The sequence below is a fragment of the Gobius niger genome (genome assembly GCF_951799975.1).
Source record: "Gobius niger genome assembly, chromosome: 8".
Lineage (NCBI taxonomy): Eukaryota > Metazoa > Chordata > Actinopteri > Gobiiformes > Gobiidae > Gobius > Gobius niger.
In genome coordinates this window covers 5009628-5029140 of record NC_136859.1, presented here as the reverse complement: position 1 = coordinate 5029140, position 19513 = coordinate 5009628, and the positions used below count along the sequence as shown (strand labels likewise).

General features: G+C 42.3%; 1 protein-coding gene across 1 annotated transcript in view; it reads right to left on the bottom strand.

Moving 5' to 3' along the window:
- lig1 (ligase I, DNA, ATP-dependent) overlaps positions 1-19513 on the bottom strand; it is a 190618-nt gene that overhangs the window by 107499 nt on the left and 63606 nt on the right. The window contains exons 18-19 of the mRNA XM_079561006.1: positions 17388-17503; positions 8826-8921 (exon numbers count right to left, since the gene is read on the bottom strand). Of these exons, the coding sequence (XP_079417132.1) occupies positions 8826-8921; positions 17388-17503 (212 nt within the window). The remainder of the gene's footprint in view (positions 1-8825; positions 8922-17387; positions 17504-19513) is intronic.

The following is a 19513-nucleotide window of genomic DNA, read 5'->3' as shown; positions in this document are numbered from 1 at the left end:
TTGAATAACATGCTTGTCAGAGCAGATCTACCGCCATCTGTTCAACCGCATTTTCTACAACAAATACCACAAGGAAACTATCGATGTGGTCACTGCACTCAGTGCAATTTCACTCAAAAAATTAATCACTTCAATCATCCAAGAACCGGAAAAGCCTTCAAAGTCAGAGGTGTGATCTCATGTAACACGAACAATGTCATATATATGCTTAAATGTCCTTGCGGTCTAGCATATATTGGAAAAACAACCAGACCTCTAAAAACTAGAATTTCAGAACACAGATCCAACATTCGCAACCATGATGTCAAAAGTCCAGTGGCGTTCCACTTTACAAATTACCAACATAATGTCAGTGCCCTAAGATACATGGGGATTGAGAAAGTCAGCCCACCAAGAAGGGGTGGCGACATCAATACCCTTCTGTTAAGAAGGGAAGCTTTTTGGATTCACACCTTAGACACATTGAGCCCTCGGGGTCTCAATGAAGACTTTGATATCAGACCTTTTCTATAATCTAAATGTCGGTACTCCAGTGCTGTGGTTTCTCTATTGTGGTACACCATCGCTGCAGTGTTGTTCCTTTATTTTTATTGTATATCTACTTCCATTTATCATGTTGGTCGTCTAACATTTCTTACACCCACTTAGAACTGACTTAGGACACCCTTTGCACACAAAAGAAAAAAATGTCTACTCAAAGATCACGGGTACCCAAAGATCGACATAATTAAAACAAATGTTATAAAAACTAAAATATATATATATATTTTTTTCACGATCTTCTCTGTATATACGTGTAAATATTGTAAATATTGTAAATATTGCACCTTTTTATCGATTTATCTTCTGTTCAGACATGTGACCCGTCATGTGATCACTCACGTGACTGATGTAATCAAACGCACCCTAGTATAAATTCTGTGTGCATTTTGTTCAAAACCTTCATGTCTGAGGAAGGGCTCAGGCCCGAAACGTTACACGGTGTAAGTCATTAAATAACTTTTCTGGGAGCTACTTAGTTGTGCGGACTTTTTTCTTTTTCCCCCTTTAACTTTTGCCACGCTATGTAAGTAAGTAAGTAAGTAAACTTTATTTGTATAGCGCCTTTCACAGACACAGAGTCACAAAGCGCTTCACAGTGTTAAAACATAATAATAAAACAGCATATTCATTGCAATAATTCGAAATTCAGTAAATCATGATACAAATGGTGTCAGTATTGCATCAGCCGGACTCAAATGCTTTCTCAAACAGATGGGTTTTTAGGTGCTTTTTGAAAGTAGCTGCTGACTCCAGTGAGCGCAAGTCAAGAGGAAGTTCATTCCAAAGTCGGGGCGCTACGGCTTTGAAGGAGCGGTCTCCCCGGGTTTTAAAGTGTGTTCGTGGAACCATCAACAGGTTCTGCCCAGAGGACCTCAGGTTCCGAGACGTACTATAGGGTTTAAGTAGGTCGGCAATATAAGTGGGCACCTGACCGTGTAAAGCTCGAAAGGTCAGCACCAAGATTTTAAACTGAACCCGATGTTCAATAGGGAGCCAGTGCAAGGACTTCAACACAGGTGTGATGTGGGCTCTTCTGTTTGTCCTGGTCAGAAGTCTCGCAGCTGCGTTTTGAACTGACTGCAGACGAGCAAGCTCTTTCTTGCTCAGGCACGTAAAGAGACTGTTGCAGTAATCCAATCGCGAGGACACAAACGCATGGATGATCATTTCCAGTTCTTCTCTGGACACCATGGGTCTGAGTTTAGCGATGTTACGCAGATGGAAGTTGCAGTTTTTTACCAACTGCCTGACATGATGTTCAAGAGACATATTCTTATCAAGGATAACGCCAAGATCTCTCAGCTTTGTTTTTGCCGTGAGGCTCAAGTTGCCTAAGTTGCCTATGGACCACAAACTTTACGTGAAAGACACACACTGAGTGACTTAGTGAAATGAAATTTATACATGATTTTGGGTGGCTAGAAGAAGACATTTTCTCATCTGACCAAAACACCTTCTTCCACATGTTTCCACACAAAAGTAAATCAAGCATTGGCTTAAATGACTTGAATTGAGGAAATGTATCTTGTTTTGAGCGGTTTTCACTCATTTAGACACTTTTCCTGATCGGACCAAGTTTACTTTGCTTGTTTGAGGACATTTCAGACCAGTTCTAGGGTAAATCTCGCTTGAAATAAGAAAGTAAAATGAGATAAGAGCAATTTTCTTTCCCCATTGGCAAAGAAAACTACCTGAAATAAGGACGAAATGTATCGAAACGAGTCAGAAACATCTCAGAACAAGTGAAATAATCTAGGACAAATGCCCAACAACTTCTTAACTAGTCAAAACAACTAAAATTTGGATTATTATGCTCAAATTGAGATGTTTATACTAATCTAGTTAATTACTTTTTGCAGTGCAGCTGTATCTAATAAAGGGAAAGTAGGCTACAGCCAAAATAAATCCAATTGTAGCAATCTGCTTGGTTTTACATAAACCTGTGTCTATATTCCTTGTTACCTCACGAAGAGAAAAATTAATAAAATAAAATGAATAAATGAATAAAAATAAAAAAAGATTAGAAAAGAAATAAGTAAACATGTTTCTGTGAGCTCTGGCAAACAGCAAATGGGACTTCTAATGGTTTCTTTTAAAAATGCCACTCTTCCATAAAGGCCGTAGTTGTGCAGTGTTCCACTAATAGTTGTTCTGTGTACAACGGGGGTTGGCAACATCAGGCCCAGGGGCCAAATCCGGCCCTCAGCACAGAACCTCTGGCCCCCAATATGATTTTGAGAAATATTATTATGCAAATATGGGCTCAAAGTACACTAAAAATGCGAGAAATAGTGTATTTTTTAAAATGTCCTTACAGAACATCCCCATTGGTCATATATAATGTAAAACAGTGATTCTCAACCGGTGGGTCGGGACTCAAAAGTGGGTCACACTCAATATTTTCAATCTGAAACTACACGGAAACACACGAGTCTGATCAAATTAATGTTATGTTTTGATCATAATTTCAGTCTTAAAAGCAAATCTACGTCTTGTTCAATAAGACCATGTGTGGTAAATATATTTTATATTTTATAGGAAATATGATAAATTACAGTTTTATTTGGGTCGCAGCTTGTCATTGAGGTAATGGCGGGTCTCGGAGCCGGACCACTTTAGAACCACTGATGTAAAACACTGGCATTTGCAGAAAATGGTTCTAAACTTTAGGCCACAATGGTGAGGTTCGGCCCTTGGTGTTTTGGCAATGATGAAAACTTGCGACCTCTGGTGGACAGTTTCCCCCACCTGAGCTGTGTCTCTCTGCAGTTCATCCAGGGTCATCATAGGCTTCTTGGTAACAGCTCTGGTCAGTGCTGTCCTTGTTCGGTCAGTAAGTTTAGGAGGACGGCCGGGTCTTGGTAGGTCTGCAGTGATGTCAGACTCTTTCCATTCCTGGATGGAGTATTTAACTGTACTTTGAGAGATGTTCATAGATCTTTTTATAACCTAACCCAGCTTTATATTTCTTAATAACTTTATCAGGGACCTGTCTGGTGTGTTCTTGGACTTCATGATGCTTCTGCTCCACAATAGTCTCTTAACAGACCTCTGAGACCATCACAGAGCAGCTGTATCTGAACTGACATTAGATTAAACACAGGTCGACTCTATTTAGGCAGTGGGTCAACATGGGATCATTCAGAAATCACCAGGCAACTTCTGAAAGCAATTGGTTTCACTAATGGGTAAGGGGGGTCTGTACTTATGCAGCTCCATAGTGTGGCAAAATGTGGAAAAGTTAAAGGCGGATACTTTTTCCTTGTATTCTGTTTTTATCATAATCATATCGGCTCTGATGCAACAGCGTGCGAACAGAAACCCTAGTAAATTTACACAGTGGTTAATTCAGAAGAGGAATGATGCGCTGTACATTCATAAACAGAAAAGTAGAGAACTGAACCGCTCCAGACCCGCTGAAATGTTTACTAAAAGCCTGGTTGAACAAGGTCTAATCCGCCCGGATTGTGTTTGAGCGGCGCAGACAAGCCTCGGAGTCAATGACCAAATATCATTAACAATTAATTTGTGCTGCATTACAAACGGCTGCAGCGTCTTCTGTGGGTCAATCTATTATTCATAAAACACACTTGTACTTTTCAGAATCAAATAAACTCGTCAGACACAGTAACCAGGGACTCGGGCTGGTGAAGAGGGCAGAACAAATTAATCAGACAGCGCCGTGTGTTCGTATTGTGCTCATTAAAAAACAAAGAAAGTCAAAATTAGGGGATAAATTATTCGGGGTCGTCGGGGCCAAGAGACACATTGAAAAGCATCTCATGACTTAATCACAAAAAACATAAAAACTTAACCAGTTCTGAAAAGCAGAACTGGCTTTAATGTTGAATTTCTTAGTGAAGTTTTGGAGAGGTTTGTGTTTGTTGAAAGTTGGACGGTTTGTCGTTGGTTTTGGCGAGATCAGGAAAAAAAAGCCTCAGAGTTTCCAATGATTCATTTTCTTAAAACTAAAATAGTTCAGACTTGGACAGACACATATTCTCATTCAATCATACAAAACACTAATGTACACTATTTACAGAGGAGGGCAGTACTCCAAAAGATACTTGAGTAAATGTACTTGAGTAAATGTAACAAAGTAATTGTGCTTTCTCAAGTAGTTCTTCCATAGATACAGACACATCTCTGGAATCTCCCATATATGGTCATGTTTGAAAACAGTTAACGGGGAAAACAATTGAGAAAAATCAAAACTTTGTCTAATTATTCAAAAACTACTTTAACAAATGCTGAATTGTGAATATAGTTTTCTACTAAATAAAGATACAAAGACATGGAGAGGAGCAGTGGTTCAACGGCCCATAAACGCATAAATAACAAAGAATGCTAACATGATGCTACATGTTAGCATCGGGTTAATGGTGCGTTCCAGGCAACTGGTAACTGGTATTTTTCCCACTTGAAAGTTACCAGTTACGACTTCAGTGCGTTTCAGGTGATTGAAGTCGTATGTAAACAAAACAGCTAATGCTACAACAATTAGCTCATACGATGCTAACGTTATATGAACGTTTCTTCAAACCAGATCTAAGTACAAACATGTGACATAACGTTGTGTTGAAAGCTGTGACTAAAAGTAACGTTCATTTTGTTACAGATTTAAAGAGGGGGTATTATGCTATTTTCAATCACATAGCACCAGTCTATATCTCACTACAATGATGACAAAACCTTCTGTTGGTCTGTAAATGCAGTAAATTAGAATAACTGCCTTGTATAAAATTTCTCTCTCAAAATGGCTGTAGCGAATGTCTTGAAATAGGCCTCTGTCTCTTTAAGAAGCTCTGAGCCTTTCCGACACGCCCCCTCCACACGCTGTCTGTGGCATCCGTGGGGAGGGGGTTCTGCTGAGGAGCAGTGGTTGGTTACTCGGCTGGTGACGAAAGCTCGGAGGCGTCTCCAGGAGGTGGGGGCGTTCCTAGGAGGACTCAGGCAAACCTATCCCTAAAATGGCCGCCATCAGAGTTTTTACAGATTACTCAAAAATACGTGAATGTGCCAAGGCAACACTTCAGGCATGTTTTTAATGAGGGAATGACATAATAACATGATGTAAAGCTTGAAAAAGTCGATTTTGCATAATACCCCCCCTTTAACTGCGCCACTGGGGGGCGCCATTACTGTCTTCATCTCGTATACGAACTCGTAGCAGTCTTCAGGTTTCCGAGTTTACAAGTTGTAATTACCAGTTCGAGCGGTGTTCCAAGGCATTTTTGCAAGTGGGAAGTGGTAAATTTACCAGTTTCCTGGAACGCACCATAATGCTAACGGTTAGCTAGCGCTAGCTACGACTGCCGTTTCTTCCCTTCTACTGAACAATCTGCTGTCAATAAATATCCATATGAACATGATTTAGACTTGACTTATCTGTATGTGATAAATAAGATTATATTTCACCAGAAAATGACTTAAAAAATTGTGTTTCCCAAAAGATTCTATTTTCTCCCTCAGCGAGACCACGCCCCTATGACGAGATGCCGTCTGTATCTATACGGCGCTGACTGTCCTGCGTTACCATGGAGATCAGCTGCTGTCAGTTTTAATAAATTAATTGGTAAAAACAGGAAAAGCTCAAATAAAGATACTTGAACACAGCATTCATTATAAAAGCAAGGCCGGTTTTTGCTCCCGCGAGACATGAGTTTTGAATCTCCCAAAAACCACAGACATTTACCTCGACGCCACTGATTTATCGGACCAATTACATCGCTCACAAGGTGTGCTTCTACTACTTATCTTAGAGCGAGATTACTGTGCAGCACTCGCAGAAGAATCCAAGAGAATACAAGCCCGTCTTTAAAACAGTCTGGAGCGAAACCGAAGAATAGCTGTTCGCTCCGACAAAAGGTCAAAGAGCCGGAGAAAAGCACTCGATCTGCTCCACTCTTTAACACCAGCTCTCAACCTTCTGCTGAGGGCTTTTCATTTCGATCCAAAGTTACTGCTGCATTAAAAGTGCTGCTTTGAGGTTTAAAAAGGACCATTAGAAAAGAAGAAAAGCAGGTGTTGCAGTCGGGCACGTGTCAAAGGAGAGACGCGCTACGAGGGTTTTCTTGTTCAGAGAAAAAATATATCGATGTTTGAAAAGCTTGAAAAGAGGCGTTTGGGGACGAAAACACCTACAGCGAGGGCAGAACTGCTGCATCGATAAACAACAAAAAGACATTCAAGACTCGTCAAATTTAGAAAACTACATTATATCTGTTTTAGTATCACTGTATTGATCTCTCGTCAAAAAAATATTATTCTGTCTGACCACAAAAAGGTCACATGCTCTAATATTTGCTTGTAGCGTCTTTAGCTTAGACAATCATCGCTGCCCCGTTAAAGATGTTTTTAGTGGGAGGGGAAACCGGAGGAAACCTGCTCAGACACGGGGAGAACATGCAAACTCCACAGAGAGGCCACGTCCGAGCGGGAATCAAACTCGGGACCTTCTCGCTGTAAAGCACGAGCGCTAACCACTGATGGGAGAGTGTGACCACGACACAAAGCCTTCGTCAGCACATCCCAAAGATCCTCAATGGGGTTAAAGTGCATAATCAACATAATTATAGTAAAGATTTAGCCAAAAATTTTACTCAGCTTTCTTTTGTTTGACCGTTTTTGGACACTGACAGGAGAGAATGGTCTGGATGCTCAAGACAGACAGAGTCAAAACAAGACTTAAAAATGCATATAACTGAAAGTAATTCATCTACACTCTTTCCGCTTATAATAATAATAATAATGCATCGGTTTTATATAGCGCTTTTCTGGACACTCAAAGACGCTTTACATTGCATTATTCATTCACTCCATACCCGGTGGTGGTAAGCTACTATTGTAGCCACAGCTGCCCTGGGGTAGACTGACAGAAGCGAGGCAACCAGTCTGCGCCATCGGCCCCTCCGACCACCACCAACCACTCACTCATTCACTACATTCGCTGGGCTTCCTGGTGTTACCAAACGGTCTCCCATCCAAGTACCGACCAGGCCCTTCCCTGCTTAGCTTCCAAGGTCTGACGGGATTGGGCATCGCAAAGGCGGTATGATTAACTTTATGTTGATGTTTTTATTGATTGTATTTGTTTTCTTATATTTATGCAACTGTGAAGCACTTTGATATTGCCTTGTGTATGAATTGTGCTCTACAAATAAACTTGCCTTGCCATGCAGCCGATAGAGGGGCACGTGATCAGTGGAGCTCCACTTTTCCACACGAAATGAAGTCACCTCTGCAGGACAACGCTATCCTAAACTAATCCAAACCAACTCTAATCCTAACCTGAAAGATAGTGGAGTTCACTAAAGGCGTTTTATTGAGATTAACTGAAAAAAAAAAATGGCGTGGGTAAAAAAAGTGGAGCTGATGTCCTTTCCTGTGGAGGTCTGGAGCTCCACTGATCACATGACTCTCCATCGCCTGCCTTTAGATCAATGGGCCTCATGGAGCTGACATTGTGGCCAGGGGTGACTCCAAAAGACACTTGGTAAACAGGATTCTAATGGGACTTCAGACCCCCCAAGAACAGCTTAAAAGCCTGGCTCCAAAGAGTTTTATTTTTTCTAAAATCGCCATGACCCATGTGACAACGCTGGGCCGAGTGAAATACTTTTAACCACGCTGGTTTTTGTTTATCAGCCCTAAAAGTGGACGCCTTTTCAGCGCATGGACTGGCTCTGGAGCCTGTCAATCAAGCTCTGCAGCTCTGTGGAGGCTCCGCCCACCCCGCCTTTTTACCCTTTTAAGGAACAGGCTTCGATGGAGGAGATCGAGCAGCCATGTAAGAGCCACAGACAACTGAATGAGACTGAACGGAACACCGGCTATCTCTAATTATTAAATCTAGAATAACCTGTCTAACGACGGTCTAAACCCAGCTCACGTTCGTTAGTGGGTGAACAAATAACGATTGGTGAATGATCGCCTTTAAGAGACTCATCAGTCTTTTTGTCCCGTGTAGTTTCACTTTGCACTGCACCCTTAACTGTAAAAACTGAAGTTATTTGAGGTATTTTTCACCGATAGAACCAATCAAAATGAACGCTTGTATGAAATTGTATAAAAGTTCCCATGTCATCCTAAATTGGCAGAGAGAAGTATTGTCTATGTAGCTTCCTGTGCCTTTATATGATTGTCTGCACATGTTGCAGGAAAATACAAGGCAAGAGAGAACAAAGCCTCTTAAAGACAAAGCAGAGAGTGTAAATTATGCGCCGCCGCTGCGAAAGCGCTCGTCTGACAGTCTCGTCCCGTGGGCCCAGGCGGGAGCTCACCTTGGGGATGCGGGAGATGATGTCTGGGTACTTGGTGGTGTTGTCTTCCTGGTTGCGGCTGAAAATGCGCACCTCGCCGCTCTCCAGGATGTGAATCTGTGGGGAAAACCGCACAAACACACACATTTGAAGTCAGAGGTGGAAGGAACTAAACCGGAGAAAATGGAGGCAGCGCTGCACGATTATAGGAAGGTTTTCAGGAAATGTGTCCGCTTGGATTTGAGATTTAAGTCTTTAAATAAAGTTCACTGTGGAGATATTAAATAAAGGATATCGGGTATCGATAAATGCTGCGTGTGCTTGAATACAGAAGAATGAACACGATCACAACGCTGAAGGAGCTGAGAATCCAAGTCTGTGTGGTCTCTCTGTGCTCAACACTGGGCCCACAAAAACATCACACAAATCACCCACAATCCCACCTTCTTAAAGGGAAGGCAGCACTGAACACATCGGCCGTATCAGCGCATGTGTCCAGATCATTGAGTCAAGTCTCCAAGTCGTCTCAGTGAAAAACAGGTTTGATTTCAGCGGAGACTGAATGAGTCTCAATCAGTCTCGATCAGTTGTGTCGCAAATACTATTACATACGACTCTGAGAATAATTGGTATCCGACAGGTCAGAGACATTGCAGAGACGTCAAAGAAACGTCTCTGAGGACAACCAATAGTGTTTGCCACGTTGCCACAGCTGCTTGAGACCGCGGAGACCTCTCGGAGACCTCTCGGAGACCTCACGGAGGCCTCACGGAGACCTCACGGAGACCTCACGGAGACTCAGCTGAAATCAAATCTGTTCGCTTTCACCGAGACTACCTGGAGACTCGGGGACGTCTCGGAGACAGCGGTGACTCTAGTCTCCAGGCCGGTGAGACGAGCCCATTGGCAGTCTCCACAACGTCTCTGCAACTCGCCTCCGGTGGGGTAAAGGGGACTTGATAAAACGCCCACTCTGGACCTCCAGTGTGAGAACATTTGGGATTTCAGCCAAACAAATGTAGAGAACAAGCAGTGATGTCAAACGTGTGTGAGAACAAAGCCAGTAAAGCCGTCGTTTGACATCGCACGACCCTGCACTCATTTCTGTTTCCACCACACACACCTGCATTTGTTATGGGCCGCGCCCCAACAGAGGAGCACACTGTACAGATCATCATTAAAGCTTTGTAAGCCGTGAAGAGAACAAATGTGGACAAATACTGCCCTCTGACTTATGGAATCATTCAGAGGTGCCAAGCTGTATTAAATAACATTAAATCCGTATGACCAGTGTGTCAATAGTAAGGGCTGTCCACTCTCTCGTCCAATCAGAGGCCAGAGTCTGTTCACACGGATCAGCGATTTGGCCACAGCCAGAGGTCGGTCCCAAAACCTATACCTGGTCAGACCGGTTTGGCCCTGGCCTTAGTTATGGAAAAGCTCGACAAAGCTGGGGAAAAAGAACCATCCGGCTGATACACGTTAGAGATATTAATCCTATTGCTTATAAAAGTTACGAAAACCTTCGGAGAGGCCATCTGATTTCTGTTCTGTCATGGTTATATAAGCTGTTTGTGCAAATGTCCTATAAATGTTCTGGTAAAAGTGCTGTTAGACAGTTCTGGTCAGAATAATGTCAGACTGACCAATCAATAAGGTTAATGATTAGTTGTTTAACAAACTTGTTTTGCCCAAAACTGCATGTATTATCTGAGTCAAAAGTCAGGTTGTACGTCTGGTTTAGAGGCAGGACTAACAAGTATATAATGACAAGACAGACTTCCATAGACAGACTTCCAATTGAATGCTTGTTAAGCTGTATCTTCTATTTTTGTGCTATTGATTGAATAAAGACCTCTTCGAACGAACTTCCTGAGGGTTCTTTTCAAGTCACAGACCGGAGCAGATATTTCATAATCGATATATCTCGAAAGCTCCTGCATGTGGAAAACCACCTTAAGTGTATCAGAGCTAATCAGCGCTAATGTTAGCATTTTATCCAAGCGCGATCGTCCCTGACTGACATTACTCAGTACAGACATGTTACCGTTCTGCACTGTTCAAAAGCCAGAAAAACAGGAAATAAGCTGCTTCTCTCTGACAGCCATGTGTGCAGGAGGTTATTTTCAACAAAAAACTAAACTAAACTAATATAATATTAATGTACAGTATTATCTGAATCAATACATTGAATTCTAACCAGGTTTGATGAGGTATTTTAAGAAGTGATATATTGTTCTATTTACGGCTTATAACTCAGTCTTCAGTCCTGGATTTGTTTTGAAATGAACTGAAGCTGGATTTAAAAAAAAACAAATCACAAATCTATTCACAAAATCTGCCGGAGAAATCACAAGCAGATATTTTTCCCCGATGATGTTCAGCGTTCAGCCCTGTTATTTGTCCTCAATTGCTGCTTTTGTGTCTCCACAGCCCCACAGCCCACGCTCATTTCAATCCTGACCCACTCTGTGTGCAAGTGCTCCCCCTATTGGCCATTTCTCCCAACATCCACCGCAGAGACAGACAGGGGGGGTGTAGAAAAGAGGAAAGGAAGATGGAGAGAAGGGGGTAGAAAAGAGGAAAGGAAGATGGAGAGAAGGAGGAAAGGAAGATGGAGAGAGGGAGGAAAGAAAAGAGGAAAAGATGGAGAGAAGGAGGACAGAAAAGAGGAAAGGAAGATGGAGAGAAGGAGGAAAGGAAGATGGAGAGAGGGAGGACAGAAAAGAGGAAAGGAAGATTGAGAGAAGGAGGAAAGGAAGATGGAGAGAGGGAGGATAGAAAAGAGGAAAGGAAGATGGAGAGAACGGGGATAGAAAAGAGGAAAGGAAGATGGAGAAAAGGGGAAAAAGGAAGATGGAGAGAAGGAGGAAAGAGAAGAGGAAAGGAAGATGGAGAGAACGGGGATAGAAAAGAGGAAAGGAAGATGGAGAAAAGGGGAAAAAGGAAGATGGAGAGAAGGAGGAAAGAGAAAAGGAAAGGAAGATGGAGAGAACGGGGATAGAAAAGAGGAAAGGAAGATTGAGAGAAGGAGGAAAGGAAGATGGAGAGAGGGAGGATAGAAAAGAGGAAAGGAAGATTGAGAGAAGGAGGAAAGGAAGATGGAGAGAGGGAGGAAAGAAAAGAGGAAAGGAAGATGGAGAGAACGGGGATAGAAAAGAGGAAAGGAAGATGGAGAAAAGGGGAAAAAGGAAGATGGAGAGAAGGAGGAAAGAGAAGAGGAAAGGAAGATGGAGAGAAGGGAGAGAGTGGATGAGGGAAAAGGGATTCCACATTGGTTTGCATCCTCATGTGCCGCTCTCCCTTTCTTCAATTCAGCTCAGTTCAAAGGCACTTTATTGGCATGACTGTCCAAAAATTAACAATACCGCCGCGAGCTTTTACATTAGAAAGCCGGGCTCGCTGTGGATCACTGCAGCCTCCCGTCGCGTTCCGGTAATCGTCTTTCCCCCCCCCCTTCTCTTCTCTTCCCTCTCACTTCTTTTTTCGCTTTGACTGTTTTTCTCTGAGCCTTTCGCAGTTTGCAGCCGCCGTTCCTCCGACACACAAAGCCTGGGAGTAGCGTGCCGTCTGAGGTCTCGGGGCTAAAGCGCGGCTGTTTTGATGAATCCGGGGCGAGTGTTTATTTCGAGTTGAAAAATGAACCCGCTGGAGTCGGGGGGGGGGGGGGGGGGGGGGGGGGGGGGGGGTTAAAACAACTTTGGGCTTGCGTGGGGAAAATACACAGCTCCAGATTGTTTGGTTTGGTTTGAGAATCGCTTTACAGATGAAAAACCGAACAGAAGATTAATGATATTTTTATACCTTTCACACTTCCATGAGACTAAAATTAATGAGGAGTCTGGGCAGGGTGATTGCCAAGAATTTACGCCTAATTAAATCAGAGAAATGTTGCATTAATTTAGATTTTTAGCAATATTTAAGGCCATTTCATTCCAGTTATTGTAATGCAAATACACTTAAACATGTAAGTCTACCTTCACCTGGGAGAAACATAGAAACAATACCTGCTTTTGTCAAAACGGAGCTAGTGTGGATCTATTTTGTGCTAAATCTTTGAATAACAGGCAACCCGGTACTGTGAGAAAACACTTCACAAAACACAGCCGACTTTGAGTGGCATTTATGGATAAAAATGCACTTTATGTTAGAAGGCAACAATGTAAGGAAAACAAATATGTGCACTTTCTAACCCAACCCTGTGTCGACCTCACAACAACTTGGGACCCCCCATTGTAAAATACAATAAGTATTTGCTGTATAATAAATTCAGGTGCAGAGACAGAACGCTGGGTTTAAAGGGGCTAGATGCAAGTTAGCCATTTTATGCTCACTACTGCCACCTCAGGTCATACGTGTAACTGCAGTCTCTATATTAAGCTTGTGCATGACGGCAATTCGGACCCGAAGTAACACCGTTTTGAGTGACAGTGCAGGATTTTAGAGGCAGTTGTGGTGAACAGGTCTGGGCTTATTCTACACATTAGGACATGGCTGGAACATCTACGGGGAGGAAAAATTCTGTAATACAGGCCGGTGCCTTTATTTACTCAAGCACATCTAGGACCAGGCTTTTACTAGAACCAGGCCAAAATTAGAGACAGGCCTTTATTTCTATTTCTGAGCAAAACAGACGACCAGGAAAACGAAGAAAAACGAGATTTGTGTCCATTTGAACCTAAAATATTAGGTTAATTTAATAATTATCATTTCAAACCCTCTCCCAGCGGCTGGAACATTGACACCTTTTATTTTGTCGGGACAACAGGAAGTGTTTCGTTGCTGTTAGCGGAACATTGACGTCAATGTTACTGCAGGTTTCTGTTTCGTTTTTACCACGGACCAGATTATTTGTTGTTTTCTTGTTTGTGATCGATCATGAGACTGACCCGAGAGAAGACGAGACACTCGCGCTGATGGGAGGAGTTATTCTGAGGCGTGGGACTGACCTGCACACGGAGCAGCTGGACGTGCTTTGAAGACGCGATGGTGACTTTAAAACCCTGGAGGGTCACACAACATTTGTTGTTTTCCCTGTTTCCAAACATAGTCACTGAAGGTTTGAAAAGTGGATAAATCTGTGTCAAAGTTACACTCGGATCAGCTCCACTCCCGTTTGTTTACTTCCTGCACGTGAGTTATCATGTACTCTAGTATGAGACAAATTCCTAACTTAGGGAATATTTCTACCGCTATAGTTTCTAATAAAAGCCCCGGCCTGTTTTAGAGACCGGCTTTAATATGCCTCCGCCAGCCGCGAACGCGGCCTCTGTCAGAGACCCGGCCGCTAATGGAATACAGGCCAGTATTAGAGAATTTACAGCAGTCCCTTTAAAGCTCTAGATTGAGGAGCCTGGTCGTGTAATGGCTGTAGAGGAGCGGCTCGCTGCTACACGCTTGCATTATTAGCGTCCGTCATTGCGTAGTAGAAAGTAGCGGGGGAGTAAAAAGAGTCAACTGTGCGGAAGTGCTTTGAACTGTGATAAAACGATCTCACAAAAATGACAGATTGTCAGCTCTGGAGATCGCAAAAGACGGTCTAATATCGTCACATCGCCCAGCCCTACACACAACGCAGCGTGATTTTCCCAAAGATCCGCTTCTTCTCTGAATGCTAATGAGCTAACACCAATCTGTGTTTATTAATGCAGTTAACATCTGGCGACCCACCACAGTCAGTGTTATGCTGCACCTTTTCTCTCGCCGTAGAGTAACAGAACATGTCGTATATGCAGAGAGTCATTACTAAAAAAAAACATTCCACATGACGACCAAACCAACAAAGACAGCTGGATGGATCTGTTGCCTTTATAAAGGGCTGCTCGATTATTGAAAAAATAATAATCACGATTATTTTTGTCATAATTGAAATCAGGATTATTCAAACGATTATTTGTTGCCTTTAAAAAAAATCCATCAAAAAAGTGACAAAAATCCATCAAAAAAGTGACAAAAATCCATCAAAAAAAGAAAAAAATCCAGCAAAAAAGTGACAAAAATCCATCAAAAAAAGTGACAAAAATCCATCAAAAAAAGGACAAAAATCCATCAAAAAAAGGACAAAAATCCATCAAAAAAAGGACAAAAATCCATCAAAAAAGTTACAAAAATCCAGTAAAAAAGTGACAAAAATCCATCAAAAAAGTGACAAAAATCCATCAAAAAAGTGACAAAAATCCAGCAAAAAAGTGACAAAAATCCAGCAAAAAAGTGACAAAAATCCGGCAAAAAAGTGACAAAAATCCAGCAAAAAAGTGACAAAAATCCATCAAAAAAGACAAAAATCCAGCAAAAAAGTGACAAAATTCCAGCAAAAAAAAGACAAAAATCCATCAAAAAAGTGACAAAAATCCAGCAAAAAAATGACAAAAATCCAGCAAAAAAGTGACAAAAATCCATCAAAAAAGTGACAAAAATCCAGCAAAAAAATGACAAAAATCCAGCAAAAAAGTGACAAAAATCCCAAAATTAAAAAAAAAACAAATGTGGAAAAAAAATTTGAAAAAAAAAAATTTGAAAAATATATAATAATATAATATAATATAATATTGTATAATCAATTTTTTGCGATTATGCTAATTTTGTAATTGTTTACTGTTGTAATCGAAATCGTAATCAAATTTCGATGAATTGCACAGCCCTACCTTTATATTTCAAACATGAATTAACATATATGAATAAACCACTGTGTGCAATGTTACATCTACAAAGCCGCACTGCAGGAGCGACGACAAACTTTCGACAAACAAGCTCCTAATTCACCCGAGGAGCCGTCGAGCGCCGCATCAGTCTTAAAGGGAGAAACAGGAGCGGGGAGGAAAAGGTGCAGAGACGTCACGCGTGTGTGAACCAAAGTCAAGCGCTAAGTCGGCCGCGAGCGCTGGGAAAATCACACACCTCCGGAGCGACGAGCGTGGAAAATTCAACAGCACATGTTCGGGGCGTCGAGAGGAGCAAACAACATCAGTCACTCCGCTACAGTCGCACTTTGAACCGAGCGCTATAGGAGAAGGAGAAGCGGGCGTGTAAAATTCAGGAGCATATGTTCAGTGTCAAGGAAAGCAAACATCGTAAGTCACTTCGCCGCCGCCTGCGGTACTTTGAGCAAGTCGCAGTAACAGGAAGGAGTTCGACGTCGGCCTGTCGTGACTTATAGGACTGTATATTGTCTCAGGAAACATCTTCATAAACAATACTATAAACTAAATCCTGTGGTGAAGCTGGTGCAATTATCCATGACAAAAAAAAAGTAGTTTAAAAAGTGGGACAAGACAACTCGTGCTGATGGTTTGAGTAAAACCGATACCTCGGCTTGTCACAAAAGCAAATTTTGAAGTTCTATATTTTGAGGCAGGAAAATATAAACATTGATGGTAGTATTGACTCTAAAGATACTAGATACTTTCTAAAGCAGTGGTTCCCTACCTTTTTTTGCCTCGCGTATCCCTTGAGTCGTTGATTTATACTCTGAGTACCGCCTATCTTGAGGATTTTGCTAATATTATTACAAAGTCACCAACTAAACTAAGATTATACAGTATTTAGCAGTGTGTTGTGTTCAAAATAGAGCTAAAATACTCTCAAAATCAAACCTTTTACTGAAAAACATAATTAAAACTAACTTTCCTTTGAAATTCATATTAAATTCTACTCAGTTTCATCTTTTTTAAGATGAAATAATCCCAAGTATCCCCTGCTAAGTGCTCATTAGTGTCCTTCCTGTTAGGAGTTATCAGCCAGCCACTAGGAGGCAATGTGCATAATGCTGAACTTTGACTGTGTTAGCCGCTAATGCTGAACTCTGACTGTGTTAGCCGCTTATGGTAAACTCTGACTGTGTTAGCCGCTAATGCTGAACTTTGACTGTGTTAGCCGCTAATGCTGAACTCTGACTGTGTTAGCCGCTTATGGTAAACTCTGACTGTGTTAGCCGCTAATGCTGAACTTTGACTGTGTTAGCCGCTAATCCTAAACTCTGACTGTGTTAGCCGCTAATGCTAAACTTTGACTGTGTTAGCCGCTAATGCTGAACTCTGACTGTGTTCGCCGCTAATGCTGAACTCTGACTGTGTTCGCCGCTAATGCTGAACTCTGACTGTGCTAGCCGCTAATCCTAAACACTGACTGTGTTAGCCGCTAATCCTAAACACTGATTGTGTTAGCCGCTAATCCTAAACACTGACTGTGTTAGCCGCTAATCCTAAACTCTGAATGTGTTAGCCGCTAATCCTAAACTCTGACTGTGTTAGCCGCTAATGCTAAAGTCTGACTGTGTTAGCCGCTAATCCTAAACACTGACTGTGTTAGCCGCTAATCCTAAACTCTGACTGTGTTAGCCGCTAATCCTAAACTCTGACTGTGTTAGCCGCTAATGCTAAAGTCTGACTGTGTTAGCCGCTAATCCTAAACACTGACTGTGTTAGCCGCTAATCCTAAACTCTGACTGTGTTGTAGTAGTAGTAGTAGTAGTAGTAGTAGTAGTAGTAGTAGTAGTAGTAGTAGTAGTAGTAGTAGTAGTAGTAGTAGTAGTAGTAGTAGTAGTAGTAGTAGTAGTAGTAGTAGGAGTGATTGTTAAAGCAGTACCTGGGCTCTCTCTCCGTCGTACTTGTACTCGCAGGTGAACGCCGCCTCGTCAAACTTCTTCATGACTTCGCCCACGCCTTTGGTCGGATGAGCGAGCATCGGTCTGAGCGGGACGCCTGCAACAAACGGGTTTTCAACAGTTATAGAAAACATAGGAGCACCGGGAACCTCTGAAATCTGAAAACCAAAACAATCCGCCAGAACCCTGAGGAGCCCCTGTCCCCTCCATTAACTCATTCACTGCCAGCTATTTTCAAATCGGAGAGCTCCCCAGAATTTTTACTGTTTTTTCAAGACCCACAGAAAATTTAGGTCTGAGTCTATGTCAACACGAAACCCACCAAAAGAAAGATTTGACTCTCTTCTTTCATCTAAAAAAAAGGTTTGTTTGTACCTCTTTCCATTCTTTAGTAATCGTCCGTAGAAAATGCTGTTTTCTGACCAAAAAGCTGAGAAAACGAAAGAGCAATGCCACCTAGAGACTCAATAATGAACTTGTATTTCTTTTATTGAGTCACCAGGTGGCAGCATTAAGCAGCACAACCAAGATTTTAATACCAGACATGCTCAAGGCTTTGCCGCAGTTGTTCTCATTGAAAAACCTAATTGACATCTATAGACGTCATTGGCAGTCAATGTTTGGATTTCAATTGACGTCTATAGAGGTCATTGGCAGTCAATGAGTTAAGGACATGGACTCCACCCGTCACACCCGCAAAGCCGTCAGAATCACCAGGGACCCTACACACCCATCACAGTCTCTTCAAGGTAATCATAGACTGTATAGATTAGATCAGCTTCTGCTCACTCCTCCCTGTTTACCATAATGACTACGCTCGTGGGGGAAGCCATGGCGGATTTACAGACTCCTCCTCCCCAGCTCTGACGAAGCATGTTCCTTAAAAGGGCATAAGGGCGGGATCTTCACTGTAGACTCCGCCCTTGTGTGACGTGTAGCTCCCGCTGCTCCAATGCCAACAGTCCGACCCTCATTAAGTACCAGATTTCTAAAATTCTTCTTACGAAAACCAGCCTGGTTTCATAAATTGTGACTACCCCAGCGTTCTAGTGTTGAAAAAATAGAAACCATGCGTTAAAGTTGTTTTTAAGGTGTCTAAACTCCAATGCTTTTCAATGGGGGACTAGCGGCGATATGGAGGTACTACAGCAATGGCGGCCTCCAGTGTCGTGCCTTCTGGGAGGAGACTGCGGAGCCTACGGGCCAGTTCCAGTCGACTGAAGAACAGTTTCATACACCAGGCTATTAGGAAGCTGAACTCCCTCCCTTCCCTGTGCTTCCACCCCCTGCTCCACAACAAGGACGAGAGAATGAACTATTACGATGGATTGTGAAATGAATTGACAAATAAAATCTCTGAATCTTAAACCATTTCAGGAACGACCTTCTGAAGCTCATTGGGAAACTGGCAAGAATCATTGGTGGCCATTTTGAAGAATTGAAAATACTGAACATATTACCACGTGTTCATACATTGTTAAACGTCTTCAATGAGAATCACACAATAGAAATATCCGATACATAAAGTGTTTTCAAACTACTGAAGTAAAGGTCCTCAGAAGGTTCCTTTGTTCCCGCCTCTGGCTGCGTTACCGAACTCGCCATAACCATAACGTGCCGCGCCTGAATATCAGCCATTATGGAAGTGTGAAAAGCAGCTGCTGCGTTTGTCTCCGCGTCGTTAAAACCCCGTCACGAGCGCGTCTGACGGCTGTAATTAAAACTATTTATCTGCTCGATCCCGGTTTATTGGCGTCTCTCCGAAGCGCCGCCTAAAGCCACGTTACTCAGAGCGTCTGCACCGGCGCCAAACGCTTTCATCGCACACTTTCCTCACGCTCACCTTTTTTTCTTTTTTGGTGCAGCTTTTCCAGTGTGCGTTTTCGGAGCCCGCCCCCGACTCCAAAGTGACACATCGACAAACTTCGCCAATTATTTTTCAGGGGAGCTTTCATTCGTGGGTGAAGAAGAAATATGCAAAATCGGAAACGAGCGGCGGGAGAGAAACTGACAATAGTGTTTGTTTCTGCAGGTGTTAAACAGATTCATATTTTGCGCTCTTTTTGTCAATAGTTGATGAGGTAAGAGACAGATTTCAGAGCATGTT